This window comes from Rhinopithecus bieti, unplaced genomic scaffold, assembly GCF_001698545.2.
Source record: "Rhinopithecus bieti isolate Rb0 unplaced genomic scaffold, ASM169854v2 scaffold_8783, whole genome shotgun sequence".
NCBI lineage: Eukaryota > Metazoa > Chordata > Mammalia > Primates > Cercopithecidae > Rhinopithecus > Rhinopithecus bieti.
In genome coordinates this window covers 2256907-2276988 of record NW_016806197.1, presented here as the reverse complement: position 1 = coordinate 2276988, position 20082 = coordinate 2256907, and the positions used below count along the sequence as shown (strand labels likewise).

Genomic DNA, 20082 nt, shown 5'->3' with positions numbered 1-20082 from the left:
GGTTTGAGCCTGCAGTGAGCTGTGATGACAGAGAGAGCTCCTGTCTCAAAAAAAAAAAAAAAGAGCCCTTTAAAAGTGCTTTGTTTTGGAAATGTCCAGGAAGCTACTCATAGTTCTGTATTTAGCAAATGCAAAGAATTTGAACTATTCTTCAGGAATCAATTTCAGGTAGGAAGATCTTGGGGAGCTATATAAAGTTCATACAAGAGTTCGCACAAAGGAAACTTTCCCCAGTCTGAGGTGAGGCGCCCACTGATCCATCTCAGAAGCCACAGTCTGGTAGCCCTCAGGTTTACTCACCTGGATAAGCGAGACAGTGCCATCAGGGTTACTAAAGGTCTGGACGACAGTCTGTGACGGTACAAGATGAGCTATACTGTGTGTGGCTGTGGCCTGCGTTTGCGTTTGCTGATCCTCAAAGGCATACAAAAGGTCTTCCCGCCCATGCTGTTTATAACAGTTTTTAACTATGGTCCGTAGTGCCTGGGTCCATGAAACCTGTCACCAAATGACCGGAAAAGCACAGTAAGCCACAAAGAACTTTGGTTATTTAGTGCCAATATGCAATAAACAGCTACTTCTTTATCAAATCAAACCAAACCAAACCTCTTATAAACTCTCCTAGGATTATTTCCCACAGACTGGTTCTGGTAGAGAGAAGCTGAGTATGGCTGGGCGTGGTGGCTCACGCCTGTAATCCCAGCACTTTGGGGAGGCTGATGAGGGTGGATGACCTGAGGTCGGGAGTTCGAGACCAGCCTGATCAACATGGAGAAACCCTGTCTCTACTAAAAATACAAAATTAGCCAGGCGTGGTGGCGCATGCCTGTAATCCCAACTACTCGGGAGGCTGAGACAGGAGAATCGCTTGAACCTGGGAGGCGGAGGTTGCAGTGAGCCAAGATCGTGCCATTGCACTCCAGCCTGGGCAACAAGAGTGAGATTCTGTCTCAAAAAAAAAAAAAAAAAAAAAAAAAAAAAAAGGAAAAGAAAAAAAGAAAAAGAAAAGAAAAATATGCAAAAAAAGAGTAAGGAATGATATGTAGTTTAGTCTTCTAAAAGTTTTGTTATTAGCAGGCTCAGCTGGCAGACTTCATATCCTTCTAATTCCATATTTACATTGTTCAACAATGATTTTTAGTAACCAGAAATAACAGCATTTCTAAGTGTTCAAGTGATTAATACTTTTACTTCAAGTTTCTCTGATATTCCCAAGCACTTCATAAAATTAAAACTGCTCCAAAAGGCAACCCCAAAGACACAGTTTAGATTCATGAATCCACTCTAGTTTTCTCTTTACAGTATAGTGATGGAGTGACAAATGGAAAAAGCTATAAATCAAAGAACATGAGTCTTTGGAGGGACAGGCTTAACTATTACATGAAGACTTTTTAGCACAAGATGTAGAAATGACAAAAATTGAAGTGGTTAATTTAGGATGGAAAAGCAATCAGGTCACTTAGAGGAATTCTCACCCTCTGCTTTTGCTCTTCTGTGCGGACATCACTCCGGACATTTGCCCAGGGGATATCTTCAGGCCACCAGATGGGCTTGCAGCTTTCTTTCCCCCAGCCTGGTTTTCCCCGACCTGTGGAGTACTTGAGCATCTCTGGGATAAATGCCCGAAGCTGGGCCTGGAAGAGAATAGTATGGTCATCAATACTCATGAAGAACATCTGGGGTGTGTTTATGACCCCTTAAATTCTAACCTTATAAAACAGAGAGGTTTCTGGGAAGGCCCAGAGAATTCTAAGATGTGACTGATGAAAACCCACTGTTTACCATAGGTTCCTATATCTCCATGGGTGGTTGAGAATTATAAATATGTTGGTAAAGTGCACCTTAGGCTGCATTTTGTAGACTTCTTCCTATAAGAGTAAGAATATCTGCCCCTAAATTTAATTACTGCTTCCCAAGATATTACTGGTACTATGGCTTATTTCCCTTCTGTAGTTTTCATGCATGTAAGGTGCCAAACTCAGGGTGTTTTCAACACTGTTCTGGAAGTAGGAATCAATGCAATTAGATAAGAGAGAAATAACAAGTGAACTGATAAAATCATTACTATTTATAGATGAAGTAACCTTATATCTAGAGAATTCCAAAGAGATCAAATGAAAAACTACTATAAACAATACAAGAATTCAATAAGGTGGCTGATTATAAAATATATGAAAATAAACAGGCCTTTAACTTAATAAAAAGGGAAAATAACCCTAAAACTCTTCTAGAAATTTTCCAGTAAGCTAGGCCACTGTCCATGAGTCTGACATATAGACATAGCAAAGCATGTGCGAATTTAAATGCATTATGGACTTCATTCAGATTTATTTTACAAATCAAATCCAGACCAAACAGGTTTTAAACCACAAAGACAACTGCCATTCTTATTTCCTGGCATAGTAACCACACTCTGTGTGTGCTCGGGGAGGGTCTACTTTGTGAATATTCTTAATCGCTGATAATGACTTTTGGCAAGAAAAGCAGTTTATCAAGTTATGGTCTATGCCTCCTTCCCAGACCAACTGTTTTCCTTTCACCTGGGGGTCTACAGCACTCCAGAGATAAGTAGCATCCTGCAACTAAGGATGCATCCATACTGCCCCTGCAGCTGAAAACCAAAAAGAGGCCACTTTTAGCAATGAATCAGACTCAGGGGCATGGATTTATAGTTACAAAGTAAAATAAGAAAAAAACTGAAATGGGAATACTTAAGTATTAATGAGAGAATGAGTACAGCAACACTTTATTATTAAAGATTTCTATAAATATCAGGTGTTCTTATCATTCTTATAACACATATTAGATATTATTTTACGAAAAGATGATACAGATTGTTACATAACAGGGAACCAGGAACCCAATCAGTAATGTTTACCTAATAAAGTTCTGGCTGACTGTAGTCATGCTGTTAAGTCCTGTGCCAAGCCTGCCACTTCACCTCTCTTTCTAAGTCCCCCAATGCCCCCGACAGTCTGCCTACAGGATATGATATAATATACTCCATATATATTTGGCTCTGGCATCAAGCAGCAGGCTGATAGAAACGTATCCATTTAAAAACCCATCAGCTGGCTCATGTGGTCATTACTTCAGTTATTTTAAGAAAGTACATCTCAAAGTCATTTTTCCCTTTATTCTAATTTCTTGGGAGTGTGACTTTTTCTAGGCTCAAATACACAGAGCAGGAAAGGGCTTAATCTTCACACACAATATTTTATACTTCTTCACATCAAAAAAAAAAAAAAGGCTTTCTCAGAGGTGTAGATTAAATAAACTGATACAGACTTTCTTTTTTTTTTCTTTTTTTTGAGACGGAGTCTTGCTCTGTCTCCCGGGCTGGAGTGCAGTGGCCGGATCTCAGCTCACTGCAAGCTCTGCCTCCCGGGTTCACGCCATTCTCCTGCCTCAGCCTCCAGAGTAGCTGGGACTACAGGCGCTCGCCACCTCGCCCGGCTAGTTTTTTGTATTTTTAGTAGAGACGGGGTTTCACCGTGTTAGCCAAGATGGTCTCGATCTCCTGACCTTGTGATCCGCCCGTCTCGGCCTCCCAAAGTGCTGGGATTACAGGCTTGAGCCACTGCGCCCGGCCGATACAGACTTTCATAAACTCCCTTTTCTTTGAATATCATTAACGTTTCCAAAAAGGAGAATTATTTATATTCATACCTAGGACAGTCTGGAGAAAATGACATGAGAAGGCTAAATAATTCTAAATTAACAAAATCCTGAAGTGGGTTGGGTACAGTGGTTCATGCCTGTAATCCCTGCACCTTGGGAGGCTCAGGGAGGCAGATTGCTTAAGACCAGGAGTTCGAGACCAGCTTGGGCAACACAGTGGGACTCTGTCTCTACCAAAAATACAAAACTCAGTCAGCTACAGTGGCACATGCCTATAGTCACAGCTACTGGAGAGGCTGAGGCAGGGGGATCGCTTGAGCCCAGGAGGTTAAGGATGCAGTGAGCCATGATGGTACCACTTCACTCCAGCCTGGGTGACAGAGTGAGACCTTATCTCGAAACAAAACAAAAATCCTAAAGCAGGTGACAGAGCAAGACCCTGTCTTAAACCAAACAAACAAAACAAAATCCTAAAGTGGTCAGAAAGCATTCACTGTGGAAAATACTAGACTGATAGAGTCTGCTCAGATCTACCTGGAACCCTATATATTCCCTAATTCTGGTGATCACTTCACTTCTGACGCCTCACCCTATTTGCACCAATAGTTCCTTATGCGCCTCAGTTCTGGGTCACGTGGATACCTTTCATCCTCAAGTCTTGCTTCGGCTCTCCCACCAGGCCTTCCAACTGAGTTCCAATAACTCAATGTTACTTGAAAGGTGGCCTCAGCATCAGCCTCTTCACTTAAACCCCATCCTACCCTCTCTCCAATCTACTTGTCTTCTCAACTTTTTTATCTTAGCAAGTAGAAAACCACCCTTTCGGCCAGGCGCGGTGGCTCAAGCCTGTAATCCCAGCACTTTGGGAGGCCGAGACGGGCGGATCACGAGGTCAGGAGATCGAGACCATCCTGGCTAACACGGTGAAACCCCGTCTCTACTAAAAAATACAAAAAATTAGCCAGGCGAGATGGCGGGCGCCTGTAGTCCCAGCTACTCGGGAGGCTGAGGCAGGAGAATGGCATGAACCCGGGAGGCGGAGCTTGCAGTGAGCTGAGATCCGGTCACTACACTCCAGCCTGGGCGACAGGGCGAGGCTCCGTCTCAAAACAAAAAAAAACAAAAACAAAAAAAACCACCCTTACCCAGATACTCAAACTAAAAATGTCAAAGTTATCTTTACTTTTCTCCTTCAACACTTATCTAGCATTGCAAGTCCTATTCTTTTGTTTTCTTTCAAATGTCTCTGGTGTCTATCCCTTCTTCTCCAGCCCCACCTTTATTCTAACTTTCTGGCCCAAGGCTAGTGCATCCTTCTAGTTGGCTTTCTTGGGGAACTTCGAGTTCTCCCTTCATTCCTTCTTCCCACATATCCTTGCTGGAGAGATTTTCCTAAATGTTACCTACATAGCTCCAATGCTCAAAACACCTTGAAATGTCTTTTAACGACGGCAACTAAACTAGATCCTTCTGCCCAGCTTTTCAGACCCACTACAATCTGGCCTCACACTACAGTAAGTTCCCATTAATTCCCACCACTCAGCCTTGGTCCTCCATCAGACAAGTCTCTGCACTGTCTTATGAACTACTAAGCCCATTCCTACTTCTCTGCCTTTGTTCTGTCCCCTTGCTGGACTACTTTCCATGCTACTATACCACTCATTCTTTAGTGCCCAGAAAGTCCTACATTCTTTGTGGAACATATACTACCATTCATTCATTCATTCATTCATTCTGTCTCTCTCTCTCTCATATACTAACTATTCATCCATTTTCATTCTCTCTCTCTCAGATCTTGCTCTGTGGTCCAGGCTGGAGTGCAGTGGCATGAACACAGCTCAATGCAGCCTCAACCTCCAGGGCTTAAGGGATCCTCCTGCTTCAGCCTTCAGTAGTTGGGACCAAAGGTGTGTGCCACCATGCCCAGTTATTTCTTTTTCTTTACTTTTCGTTCTTTTTTTTTTTTTGTACAGAAGGGGTCTCCCAATGTTGCCCAGGCTGATCTCAAACTCCTGGTCTGAAGCAATCCTCCTGCCTCGACCTCCCAAAGTGTTGGGATTTCACATGTGAGTCATTGCACTCAGCTTCACTTCTCTTAAGTTACCTCTTTCTACCAAAAACAACACAAGGGCTGGGCGCCATGGCTCACGCCTGTAATCCCAGCACTTTGGGAGGTCAAGGCGAGCGGATTGCCTGAGGTCAGGAATTTGAGACCCACCTGGCCAACATGGTGAAACACCATCTTTACTAAAAATACAAAAATTAGCCAGGCATGGTGGCACATACCTGTATTGCCAGCTACTCGGGAGGCTGAGGCAGGAAAATCGCTTGAACCCAGGAGGCTGAGGTTGCAGTGAGCTACGATCGCTCAACTACACTCTAGCCTGGGTGACAGAGCAAGACTCCATCTCAAAAATACAAAACAAAACAAAACAAAAGACTCAGAGTTGGCTCTGAATCTTAATTTTCTCATCTGTAAAACAGTAATAATAACAAATATACAGTGTCAATTAAGAGGCTGAGATAGCAGGTATATTAATTAATAGCAGTTTTATTATTATTACCTTAGTCATCAAGCCAACCTTTTTTCAGCAACTTCTACAGTATTCACAACTTTTGTTCTAAAATTTAGAGTTTAATTTGTTATAAAATTTAGGTGCATCATAGCTCTTTGGCAACTGATTGATAATTCTGATTTTATAATAAGAAAAAATTGTTCTTTTTTTAAAAAAAGTAGATGCTTTAAGCATCCACTCTTCAAATCTATTAAATAAAACTACTCTAAATGTAAAACAAATAAGGACTCAGAAACATCATGGCTTTAATCCAGCACAGTTTTAATCCTTAATCTGCTACAGGTTGAGCATCCCTAATCTGAAGATCTGAAATCTGGAATGTTTCAAGAGTCACATGTGGAAAATTCCACCCATGACCTCAAGTGACAGGTCACAGTTTTCAAAACTCTATTTCATGCATAAGGTGTATATAAAACACAAATAAATTTTGTGTTTAGATCATGGTCCCATCTCCAAGATATCTCACTAGGTATATGCAAATGTTAAAAAAATCAAAAAATATATGAAATCCGATGTACTTCTGATCCCAAACATTTCGGGCAGGGGGTACCCAATCTATATTAAGTTTCTATCAAGTCTAAATGTGACCATTTCCCAAAAAGAAATATTTAAAAGATAAATAAGGTTTTACTTTTAAATCAGGGAAAATAGGGAATTTATTCTCCCAATGCAAACAAATAGCCAGCTTTCTGAAACAGTTTACTAATACTGAACACACTGTAATGTACATAAAGACATTCCTCATTAGTTTTTCAACGACGGGTAAAGTGGAAAAAAGCAGAAAGTGGCAGAAGAATGAGTTTATATGTATCTGAAACAAGGTTGAGGATGAGAAATAAAGGGTGCTAGAACTAAGAAGGAACAAATTGACCATTTGGACCAATTATTTGCTTTGAAGCAAGCAAGCTATTACTAACACACCCACAATGTACAGGAAGTTTAGGTGCCTTGTTCTGCTGGGTCCCTGAGCATTAAAAATTTGTATTAATATAAGCAGTTCCCTCTCGCACATGCACTCTTTCTCTCCCCTCAATTAAAAAAAGGGGTGGGGGGAAATGTACAAGCAGATTACTAATGGAAATCGTCAGAAAAAAGGGTAACCATAACGAGAGGAAAGACAGAACTGGGAAACTTTTCAAAGATGATTTATGTGCTAGAAATCTCTGGATGAGAAATGTTTCAAATTCCTAGGAAGATGATCCCAGAGGCTAATATGAGAGGCGGGAGACACAGAAACAGTACAAAAAGAAGGTTACTTCCACAGGCTGAAACCCCATCAAGTCAAAAAATGGAACCAGAGTGAAATCAGCTGCTGGCATACAAGTTCTAATTCAGGAGCAGATCATAGCTCTTAAAAGTGCTAATTATCAAGCATATAAAATTTGTCCCTATACCAAAAGAAGTAAAAGGTATTTTCTACTATAAGAGTTTGTTTTTTAGGTGTGTACATTTTGGGAATGAAGGGTATTTTTTACTTTTAAATGCTTAAGAGATGATTTGACTTCACTGAAAAAGGCAATCTTCCTACAGGTTATTTTTACACTGTCCCAAATAAACAGTGCTAAGGCTAAAGCGACTATTAATAAAGGGAAACTAGCAGTCCAGTACAGGAAGAGTTAAATAATTCCTTTCCAGAATTCGGAACTGTGCTCTCATTACCAGTTGAATTAATTACTGATCCTGGAGAGTTTTGGAAACCAAAGCTTTTTGATGTGCTTGTTAAGGAAGGTTTGTCTTTAATCCACAGGGAGACAATCAACAGGATCAGCAAAGCTAAAGCCTAACCTCTCAGACTGTCCTTTAATTGGGCTGAAACAAACTTTCCTGGACTCTCATTCTGATTTAGGGCTTTAGGTGGGCCTAAGGTACCCTAGCTTGGTCAGTAAAGCCACACCAAACCAGCAAAGAATAGAAAATACTACCACTTCCCCGGACAATCAGCAAAGATAAGGATATCAAATTCATGCCCGTGTCAGTGAAAAGTAAAGATTACGTGGAAACCACAGATAGGTTTAAAATAAAAGGTTCTCTAAAACTCTAAAACGTCTAATCCAATCAAAATAAAAAGAAATTCTTGCTATGCTAGAAATTTCCTTTGTAAATTAAGTTAATTCTTTGCTATCCAACAATGCATTATCCTTACACATCCCCAAATACCCTCTTCTCTCGTTCCTCTATCTTTGCTCTGCATTTACCTGAGTCTAGGGATTTTGAGGCTCCTGATGTCCATTTAGGCTCAATTACCAAGAACAGGTCTTTCAAACCAACATATCTGCTACCTCCACCTCTACTGAAGAGGTCAGAGAATGCATAATAAATTTTAAGAGAAGGCAGTTGAAAGCAAACCATGCTGAAAGGTTATGTTTTGTATAGCCTACAGAAAATAGGAATGTAGCAGGGAAGGAAAAATGGAGATTTTTCAGACTGTGGCTACACTATTTTAACTTAAAATTATTACCGTCCAGGCTGACAGACCCAATTATATTTGAATGGATAGGCCGGGCGCGGTGGTTCACGCTTGTAATCCCAACACTTTGGGAGGCCGAGGCAGGTGGATCACGAGGTCAGGAGATCGAGACCACAGTGAAACCCTGTCTCTACAGAAAATGCAAAAAAAAAAAAAAAAAATTAGCTGGGTGTGGTGGCAGGCGCCTGTAGTCCCAGCTACTCAGAGAGGCTGAGGCAGAAGAATGGCGTGAACCCGGGAGGCAGAGTTTGCAGTGAGCCGAGATCATGCCACTGTACTCTAGCCTGGGTGACAGTGAGACTCTGTCTCAAAAAACAAACAAAACAAAACAAAACAAAATTGAATGGATATCTAAAGGGCATTAAAGAGCTAAAGCAAAGTGATTCATTTGCCCAATGTTCGGAATTATTTGTACTACTGATCTCTATTCGGAGAGATGACTACGGTGGTTATTATCAGAAACACCATTCCAAGCAGAAACACTGGCTTCTCTTAATCTCATTTCCCCTAAAAACATATTCCCATAGAAAACACAAGAAGAGCAAGTTTGGAGAAAAGATCAATGTAACTTCAGAATTAGTGAATTTGAAGGCCAGCCAATGAAGGCACTCATTTAGACTCCTCTCTCAAGTCAACACTTCTGCTTCTGTATCTCGGCACCCTCAACCTACCAAACTTTCTCCCTCTCATTAATCAAAATGCTCTTAAAGTCCTACTTTCTCTTTGAAGGAGACAGGTTGGTTAGTTTCTGTTACCTTATGCTTGTTGTACTCTTCTGTACAAAAATGTAAATAATATAGATAAAGTCAAAGTCCCCTTTGCCATCTATTCTCCCTCAATCCAGTCTCCTGTCCAGAGGCATGAGTTTGATGAACAGCCTTCCTTCTAGGCCAGATTCTATTACATTTACACAAATACATGCTAGAAAGGCAGTTTTATGTGATTAAAGAAAAACACAAATGTATTTTTGTGTTTGTACACTATTTTATAACTTGTTTTTTCCACTCAACATTTTGTCATAGAGAGCTTCTCATGGTAGTGCAACTAGAATAATTTTTAAAAACAGTTGCCTAGTATCCATGGTATAGAATTTCCATTTTATTTAGCTATCCCCCTATTGATAAACATTTAGATTGCTTACAGTTTCTCTTGCTGTACAGTGCTTGTACATGCTTCTTTGTGCACAGAAAACTCAGCAGAAAATGTTAAATCCATATACCCTTTAACCAGCAATTCCACTTTTCTGAATTCTGAATTCAGAAAAGTAGAATTGCTGGTTAAAGGGTATATGGATTTAACATTTTAATACACTGCCAAATTGTCCTCCAGAAAGACTTTGCCAATTCCACTGTCACTAAGAGTACTAGACAATACCCATTCATGCTCTTCCACATTTTATTACCTCTTCCACATTTTATTACCAAGTTTTCTCTCTCTTTTTTAATTTTTCTTGAGACAGTCTCACTCCATCACCCAGGCTGGAGTGCAATGGTGCAATCTCAGCTCACTGCAACCTCCGCCTCCCGGGTTCAAGTGAACCTCCTGCCTCAACCTGTAGCTGGGACTACAGGCGTGTGCTACCATGGCTGGCTAATTGTTTTGTATTTTTAGTAGAGATGGGGTTTCACCATGTTGGCCAGGCTGGTCTTGAACTCCTGACCTCAAGTGATCCACCCTCCTCAGCCTCCCAAAGTGCTAGGATACAGGCATGAGCCACTGCACCCAGCCTTACCATCAAGTTTTCTTATTTTGGCTCATCTGACATGGGGGAAATGGTTTCTTAATTTCCATTACTAGTGAGCTGACAATCTTTTTAAATGTTTACTGGTTATTTTCCTTTCTGTGAACTGCTTATAATGTTTGCTTATTTTCTAATTATCTTTTTCTTATGAATATGAAGAAAATATTAATCTGCTCTGGATATTAATTCTGTCATATAAATTGCAAATATTTCCTTAGTCCAGTTGTATCCTATGTAAGTAATTTATATGGCTAGTTTCTTCTCTTTAGTATTTCTGAATATACCCTTATTCTTTACTCGAAATATGCTATGTTACATTTAAGAACACAACCAGTGTTTTTATTTGTTATGTATATATTCTCTCTTTCTTTTCCTTTCTTTTTTGAGACAGGGTCTCGCTCTTTTGCTCAGGCTGAAGTGCAGTGGCGTGATCATGACTCACTGCAGCCCTGAACTCCTGGGCTCAAGTGATCCTCCCACCTCAGCCTCCTGAGTAGGTGGGACTATGGATGCACCACCATGCCTAGCTAATTTTTAAATTTTTAGTAGAGATGAGGTCTTGCTGTGTTGCCCAGGTTGGTCTCAAAACTCCTGGCCTCAAACCATCCTCCTGCCTCGACCTCCCAAAGTGCTGGGATTACAAGCAAGAGCCACCACATCTGGCCCACATAAATTCTCTTAATGTCATCATGCCTACTAAACATGACAAGACATCGTATACGTAAACATTTTATGATAATTTCAGACAGTAAGAAGAGCCTGCTTTGCCAGTAAATTCTGGAGAAGCAGTTTGGAATTGTGAGCCACCATAGTGGTTTTCAAAGTTGCCTGCACACTGGAATCACTTGGAGAGTTTAAACACTGCAGATGCCTGGATCCCATCCCTGAAGGCTGTGACTTAATTGGTCTGGAGTGTGGCCTGGGCACTAGGATTTTAAGTTCCCTAGGTGATTCTATTATGCAGCCAATTTTGAGAACCCCAAACTAAATACTTTTTATCAGTCTCTTTTTTTTTTTTTTTTTTTTTTTTTTTTCTGAGACGGAGTCTTGCTCTGCCTCCCAGGCTGGCAGTGCGGCTGGCCGGCTCTCAGCTCACTGCAAGCTCTCGCTCCCGGGTCACGCCATTCTCCTGTCTCATCCTCCCGGAGTTAGCTGAGACTACAGGCGCCCGCCTCGTCGCCGGCTGTTTTTTTTTTTTGTATTTTTTATTATGGACGGGGTTTCCACCGTGTTAGCCAGGATGGTCTCGATCTCCTGACCTCTGTGATCGCCCGTCTCGGCCTCCAAGTGCTGGATTACAGGCTGAGCCACCGCGCCTGGCCTATCCAGTCCTTCTTTTCAAAAAAAATTTTTTTAAACAATGGCAAAATGCACATAACATTTATTATTTTAAAATGTACCATTTAGTGGTACTAAATATGTTCACAATGTTGTATAACCATCATCATTATTTCTAGAACTTTTTTTTTTTTTGAGACAGAGTCTCACTCTGTCGCCGGGGCTGGAGTGCAGTGGCCGGATCTCAGCTCACTGCAAGCTCCGCCTCCCGGGTTCACACCATTCTCCTGCCTCAGCCACCAGAGTAGCTGGGACTACAGGCGCCCGCCACCTTGCCCGGCTAGTTTTTTTTTTTTTTTTTTTTTGTATTTTAAGTAGAGACGGGGTTTCACCGTGTTAGCCAGGATGGTCTCGATCTCCTGACCTCGTGATCCGCCCGTCTCAGCCTCCCAAAGTGCTGGGATTACAGGCTTGAGCCACCGCGCCCGGCCGAGACGGGGTTTCACTATGTTGGCCAGGCAGGTCTCAAACTCCAGACCTCGTGATCTGCCTGCCTCGGCCTCCCAAAGTGCTGGGATTACAGGTGTAAGCCGCCGTGCCTGGCCTATTTCTAGAACTTTTAAAGCATCATCTCAAACAAATTCTGTGTCCATTAAAACAATAACTCCTGACTTCTACCTCCCCATAGTCCCTGGTAACTTATATTTTCTTTCTTTCTTTCTTTTTTTTTTTTTTTTTGAGATGGTGTCTCTGTCACCCAGGCTGGAGTGCAGTGGCGCAATCTCGGCTCACTATAACCTCCACCTCCCGGGTTCAAGCGATTCTCCTGCCTCAGCGTTCCCAGTAGCTAGGATTGCAGGCACCTGCCACCATACCCAGCTAATTTTTTGTAAACAATACAAAAAAATTTTTAGTAGAGACAGGGTTTCACCATGTTGGCCAGGCTGGTCTCGAACTCCAGACCTCAAGTGATCCACTTGCCTTGGCCTTCTAAAGTGTCGGTATTAGGCGTGAGCCATTGTGTCCAGCCACTTCTATTTTTTATCATTTTGCCCACTCTAGATACCTCATATAAGTAGAATCACCCAATATTTTCCTTCTGTGTCCCGCTTATTTCAATTAGCATAATGTTTTCTACTTTTTGGGTAGAAGAGGTGAGACCTATTTTTTTTCAAAACAGAACAAAACTCTCAAAAAACCTAAGCAGATAACTGACTGGCTGTTTTCTAAGTAAAATATCTCCAAAGCCTTGTGAATAACTCCTTCCTAATGAAGCAAGCACTGTGCTGAACATTTCAGAAGGTTTACCTGAAACTGCTATAAATTACTATCCTGTTGCATCATCAAGCCACGGGAATATTAAAGCAATAAAGATTGCCCCAGTAACAGTAAGAGGAGGGCAGTAAGTTCAAGGAAGGTGAGGGAAGGGAGAAGGGAAAGAAGAGTGGATTTTAATCAATAATACTGCCCAGGTCTTTCCAGTGATGCTTCTTCTGGAATTATAATATATGCCTGGATGTCTTCCAATACAGATTCCAAAGAGATTTACCACCTCCCAAGAACAAGAGAAGCCTATAGGACCCACGTCTGGTAAAGAGCAGAATTGATTTTCCACTAGCAAAATCATAATTATTGCTTAAAGACTCTGCAAGAAGCTACGCAATTCCTTGAACTCAAAGCATAGTCTGAGAAACAGCAGCATTGACATCACCTGGGGGCTCACCAGCAAGGCAGAACCTCAGGCCCATTCCAGACCTACTGATTCCTAATCTGCATTTGAACACGACTTCTCAGGTGACTGCTGCACACTCTGAAGTTTGAGAGGCAATGACTTAGTCCATCCACTAGGACCTGGTCTGTAGTATCCTAAAACAAATTTGCTAACCTGACTTTCAAAATCTGAAAAAGGAGACTTCACTGTAAATGAATTCTAGGGTTGCAGAACCTACCCCAAACTAAGGATCTCTTTTGCTAAGCTTTATCTCAACCTCCTCCAATTCTAAACAGATATGTAATAAGTATAGAGTAAGTTCCAGCCACTATTCTTAAAGGTGCCTCGAAATCCAAATTTTCATTTTAATTACTAAAAATACTACAGAGATATGTAGTATTCTAACACGCACACCCACCTCCCACCCCGCCCCCGCCAAAATAAGGACTATTCCAACTCATGGCACCAAAACAAGAGACTAAAAATCTTACTATAGTTACAATAGTAAAAACAGAAACTTTTCAGGTAAAACGTCCTATTTACTAATAAAGAATCATACTTTCAACGAAACAAAAAAGCCAAAAGCCAAAAACCAAGAGAGCTGCTTCCTAAAAGAACAGAGCATTTAGTTCTCACAGAACTTCAGACATCGTTATGTGCAATTTTTATCTGTGTAGGAGACAATTTTGAGAGTTTTGGGGCAAGTAAAAAATTTTCTTAAAAAGTAAATGTTGGCTGGGTGCAGTGGCTCACACCTGTAATCCTAAAACTTTGGAAGGCCAAGGCGGGCAGATTGCCCGAGCTCAGGAGTTCGAGACCAGCCTGACATGGTGAAATCCCGTCTCTACTAAAAATACAAAAAATTAACCTAGCGTGGTGGCGTGCGCCTGTAATCCAAGCTACTGGGGAGGCTGAGGCAGGAGAATCACTTGAACCCAGGAGGTGGAGGCTGCAGTGAGCCGAGATCGCACCATTTCACTCCAGCCTGGGCAACAGAGTGAGACTGTCTCAAAAAAAAAAAAAAAAAGAAAAGAAAAAAAGAAAAGTAAATGTTTAGTGCAGACTGGCTGAAAGAGTCAATGTGAATAATGAACACAATACAGTTTTATACAAAAAAGATTTTTTAAAAAGCACTGGCAATATGAATGTAGCCCTAAGTTCTATTTGTCACTAGCTTGCTTCATACATTTCATTTTCTATTTATGCCTAAATTTTCAATCTGAAAAATACTTTGTTTTCGTAGACGCCAGGGAAAAGAAAAAAAAAGCCACCTGTATTGTCCCACTTAACTGCTGAGAAAAATTAAAATTCTTGGCTCATGAACTTTCTCTAATAAAGCATGGCTGAGAGATGGTATGTTCAGGTTATTCAAAAATGAATAGAGGCAATACATATAATTGCCATTAATAATTAGTAATAATACCTTGGTGTGATGCTTTAGTTTTCCAAACATTTTCCTACACCAAATTTTATTTTTCTTCCTCTGACTCCTTAAGGTAGGAGGGCATGTATTTCATCAGATGAAAGTGAGAACCATGGTTATATGCAGTAGAATTGAGACTAGAAAATAGATCTTCTGACTCTGAGTTAGTATTCTTTCCAATAAATCATGCTAACTTTCTCATTTGTAAAGATACAAAATAATGCAATGCATAATATTAGAACAATATTGAATATAATTTACTCTCTTTAGACGATTCAGAATGTATCTTAGGATCCTATATAGATTTGTAAGTTAGGGTCATCAATATCAAGTCATCTCTATACCATCAAGTGCAGATAAGATGATAATAGAGCTGTCTGGTTAACCCAAGTCTATCTCTATTACAGTCCAGTTTGACAGTTCTAGAATTTTATCACTTCAAGGAAGTCATAAATTACTCATATGTTCTGAAATCTAGAATTAATATCCAGTAAAATGTACTTGTTCTTAATGGCTATAAACCATATCTGAGCTCTGCTTCCTTGACTATAAAATAAGAACTTTTAAGACACACATACACACACACACAAAGGTGGATTAAATGAGTGTCCCTGTAAAGAACTCAGTAGTGTGCCTTCCAACACAAAGTATCTATTTAAGAGGAAAATAAGGGGGGGAAAAGAGAGATGTTGACATCTTCATGCTAACTTATTAAATAAAAGTAATCTTTGGGCAAAACAAAGCAGAAACATTATCAAACTTTGCACTTTATTTATTTATTTATATTTTTTTTGAGATGGAGTTTCGCTCTTGTTGCCCTAGGCTGGAGTGCAATGGTGCGATCTCAGCTCACCGCAACCTCCGCCTTCCAGGTTCAAGTGATTCTCCTGCCTCAGCCTCCCGAGTAGCTGGGATTACAGGCATGCACCACTAAGCCTGGCTAATTTTGTATTTATTAATTTTTTTAGTTGAGACGGGGTTTCTCCATGTTGGTCAGGTTGGTCTCGAACTCCTGACCTCAGGTGATCCACCCACCTCAGCCTCCCAAAGTGCTGGGATTACAGGTGTGAGCCACTGCGCTTGGCCTAACTTTGCACTTAAAAAATTCAAGTTTAATATAAAATAGGAAAATAGTTTTTTGTATTTCTATTATAAAAGCAATTCATGCTTATTTAGATAAAATGAAAATCACCTATAATGCCACCATGCGTAGATAATTAGTGTTAATATTTTAATGTGCATCCCTCCAAGTTCTATACACACAGAGGCGGGTACATTTTATGTTAATGTTTTAGAAAATGAGATAAATCAGCTCAATTCTGTGTTCCCGGAATTTAAAAAAAAAAAAAACTCCCAAAAGAAAGAGAAAATAAAGCCCTAAATCCCTCAAATTACAGTATATAAGAAATGTTACTTTACAATCAGTTTTTTTTTGAGACGGAGTCTTGCTCTGTCAACCAGGCTGGAGTGCAGTGGCATGATCTGGGCTCAGTGTAACCTCCACCTCCAGGTTCAAGCGATTCTCCTGCCTCAGCCTCCCGAGTAGCTGGATTACAGGGGCGTGACAACACACCCGGCTGATTTTTGTATTTTTAGTAGAGACAGGGTTTCACCATGTTGGCCAGGCTGCTTTCCTGACCTCAGGTGATCCACCTGCCTCAGCCTCCCAAAGTGCTGCGATTACAGACGTGAGCCACTGTGCCCAGTGTTAATATGTGCATCCCTCCAAAGTTCTACACACACAGAGGTGGGCACATTTTATGTTAATGTTACAGAAAATGAGATAAATCAGCTCAGTTCTGTGTTCCCAGAATTTTTTTTAAATCTCCCAAAAGAAACAGAAAAATAAAGCCCTAAACTCTTCAAATTACAGTATATAAAAAAATGCTACTTTACAATTTTTTTAATTTAACATACCACAAATATTATTCTACTGCAATAAAGAGCAAATCATCATTTTTAGTGTCTAATAGTTCACTGTATCATCTCTTTTCGGCTATGCTGCTCGTCTTCCTATATGAATTCTAAACACTATCGTAATTTAACCAATCACATTGTTCCCAATTTTCCTATTGTAGACATGCTGTAATAAACAATGTGCATCTGTGTTTAATTGGAGGGCATGATATACACCTTTTAGACTTTGATATGCATTGCCAACGCCAACCTGCCCTCTAGAGAAAGTGTACCAATCTGCATTCGACTAAGAGTGCATTAGACTGCTTGTAGTCCCATACCCTTGCCTATCTAGGTTTGGGTGGAAATAAAACCCTCCTTTTTTACTCCCATTAATAGTGAAAGTCTTTAGGATCAATTATAAAAGAGAGCTATTGGCCAGGCACAGTGGCTCATGCCTGTAATCCCAGCACTTTGGGAGGCCAAGACGGGCAGATCACTTGAGGTCAGGAGTTGGAGAGCAGTCTGGCCAACGTGGTGAAACCCCATCTCTACTAAAAATACAAAAAAATTAGGCAGGCATGGTGGTGCACGCCTGTAGTCCCAGCTACTCAGGAGGCTGAGGTGGGATAATTGCTTCAACCCGGGATGCGGAGGTTGCAGTGAGCTGAGATCATGCCATTGCACTCTAGCCTGGGCAACAGAGTGAGACTCCGTCTCAGAAAAAAAAAAAAAGACAGAGAGAGAGAGCTAGCTATTTAGCTCAGAATAAGAAAAAAGTATTTGAGGAAAACAAACAACAATAAAACGTTGAGGGGGGAAAATGCCAGGATCCAAATACTTGGAAATTCCCATTCAGTTGGGAGCTGGGTTTTTCATCATCCTGCTCCCTCCTCCTCCTCATTTGTTTATTTTATTTTATTTGTTATGTTTGACTTTTTAGTCATCATCTTTGGTAAGAAGGGGAAGGAGGGAGCATATGATAGAGAAAATGTGCACCTCCAGCAAAGCATCTATGCGTTTGACAACTGAGATCCAGCTCCTCATTCACCTGCACTCCAAGTTCTCCAAGTGTGGTTTTGACAAAAATCAAAAAAAACACTTTCAAATGTCTTACCTCCAAAATGATAATAACTAAACTGTTTGTTGACTTCTGCGGCCACTAGCCAATTTTCATGAAAACCAGTATCCACGATGATTTAATATAATCAAAACCTCAGACTGTTTTACCCTAGCACACTAAATGTGACAAAGAATAGCAAATGCCCATCACAGGAGAGGAGTGAACCTAACACAGCATTCGAAACCAAAGGCTTAGGCAGTTTTAGATGTGCTTTACATCTGAAACAGAGTAGATTCTTTACATCAACCAGATAAAAATAATTCACTTTATGTTTTCTTTACTTGAACCAGTCAGAATGCCTCTAGAAACAGAATAACAGAAACTGTTAAAAGACAGTAAAGAAAAGTTTAGATCAGGAGTGTCCAATCTTTTGGCTTTCCTGGGCCACATCAGAGGAAGAATTATCTGAGGCCACACATAAAATACACTAACAATAATAGCTGATGAGCTAAAGAAAAAAAAAATAGCCAAAAAATCTCATAATGTTTTAAGAGAGTTTACAAATTTGTGTTGGGCCACATTCAAAGCCATCCTGGGTCGCATGCGTCTTGCGGGATGTGGGTTGGGCAAGCTTGGTTTAGATAATGCTTTCCTTTCTGAACCATTATTTAGAGATCCTTCCAGTGTCCACAGAAAGGGCTATGAATCCAACAATCAAAAGATCACTATTTAGGTTTATATTTATAAAATGTAGTATTACTTCAGACCAAGTTGCTGGTTCAGATGGAATAAAAAATAAAAGTGCCACCCCTGAGCAGCAGCATCAGAGTCTGCACTGAGTCAACACCTGCCCAGGGGACTTGCGATCCTGTTCCCCACCATTACACTTAACTCATTTTTACTCTAACCCTGAAGTCATTTACTGAACAGATACTATTATTTAGATGACATGTTATTTCAGAGGCTGAGCAGCTATACTGAACAGAAGTAAACGACAGAAACTAAATTCCTCAAATTCTAGCTGGGGAGACCACAAATAAGTATACAAGTTAACAAATGAGAATATTTCAGGTAGTAACAAGTGTTACACAGACAAGAACACAGAGGATGTATTAGTGGCTTGGTGGGGAGAAGAAAGCTTCATTTAGGTGGGATAATCAAGAAAGGCTTGTCTCAGGAGGTGATATTTGAGCTAGACTTTGAATAAGATAAAGTCCATCATGCAATCATCTGGCAGAACAATATTCAGGCAAAGGGAATAGCGAAAGCAAAAGAATGGATGCAGGGTGTTTGAGGAAAAGAGGGTTAGAGTGGCCGAAGCCCAGTGACTGAGGGGAAGAAGATGAGGCAGAAGAGGCCAGATTACACAGGGCCTTCAAGGCCACGGCACAGTCTGAATTTGATTCTAGGAATAGTGGAAAACCATTAAAGGGCTTAAACAAGGAAGTGATATGGCCTGAATTAAATAAATAAATAAATTTATTCACTCATTCATTCACTCATTTATTTGAGGCAGGATCTCGCTCTGTCGCCCAGGCTAGAGTGCAGTGGCACAATCTTGGGTCACTGTAGCCTCAACCTCCCAGGCCCAAACGATCCTCCCACCTCAGCCTTCCAAGTATTTGAGACTACAGGCACACACTACCATGCCCTGGCTAATTTCTGTATTTTTTGTAGAGACAAAAAAAAAGAAAAAAAATTCCAGCCTGCTGCCCAGGCTGATCTCGAACTCCTGGACTCAAGGGATCCTCCTCTTGATTACAGGCATGAGCTACAATGCCCTGCATGATGTAAGTTTTTTAAAAAACTACTAGGATGGCTACGTGGAGAATGGACTGCAGCAGACCACAGTGGATAGGCTATACAAGAGATGCTAAAGGCTTGGACTTGGGTGCTGATGGGAAGTGAGATGAATGGCCAGAGTCAGAGTACATTTCAGAGGTGAACTGACATGACCTGCTGCTGAATTAGATGTGGAGGGTGGCAGGGGACTGTGGTGGGAGAGGGCAAAACAGGGAAATCAGGATTACTTCCATGCTGGGACTTGAGCAACCAGATGGACAGCAGTTCCATTAACTGATACGGGGAACACTTAGAGAGGAACAGATGTGGCGTGCAGAGTAGGAACAACCAAAGGTTCTGTTTGGGGCATGTGAGGACCAGACATCTAACAGTGAACATAAGCTGGGTGAAAACAGCATATCGATGATCAGGTGAGAAGAGGAAGAGGGGCCCCAGAAGGGATGAGGGGAGCACCTAGTGAGGGATGAGGATCTTCAGAAGAGGGTGCAGTCAAGAGACAGAGA

The 20082-nt window shown here is 40.9% G+C and overlaps 1 protein-coding gene across 1 annotated transcript in view; it reads right to left on the bottom strand.

Annotated features, from left to right (window-relative positions):
* Positions 1-20082, bottom strand: part of NRF1 (nuclear respiratory factor 1) — a 156135-nt gene that overhangs the window by 49745 nt on the left and 86308 nt on the right. The window contains exons 6-7 of the mRNA XM_017875098.1: positions 1476-1634; positions 205-498 (exon numbers count right to left, since the gene is read on the bottom strand). Coding sequence (XP_017730587.1) covers positions 205-498; positions 1476-1634 — 453 coding nt within the window. The remainder of the gene's footprint in view (positions 1-204; positions 499-1475; positions 1635-20082) is intronic.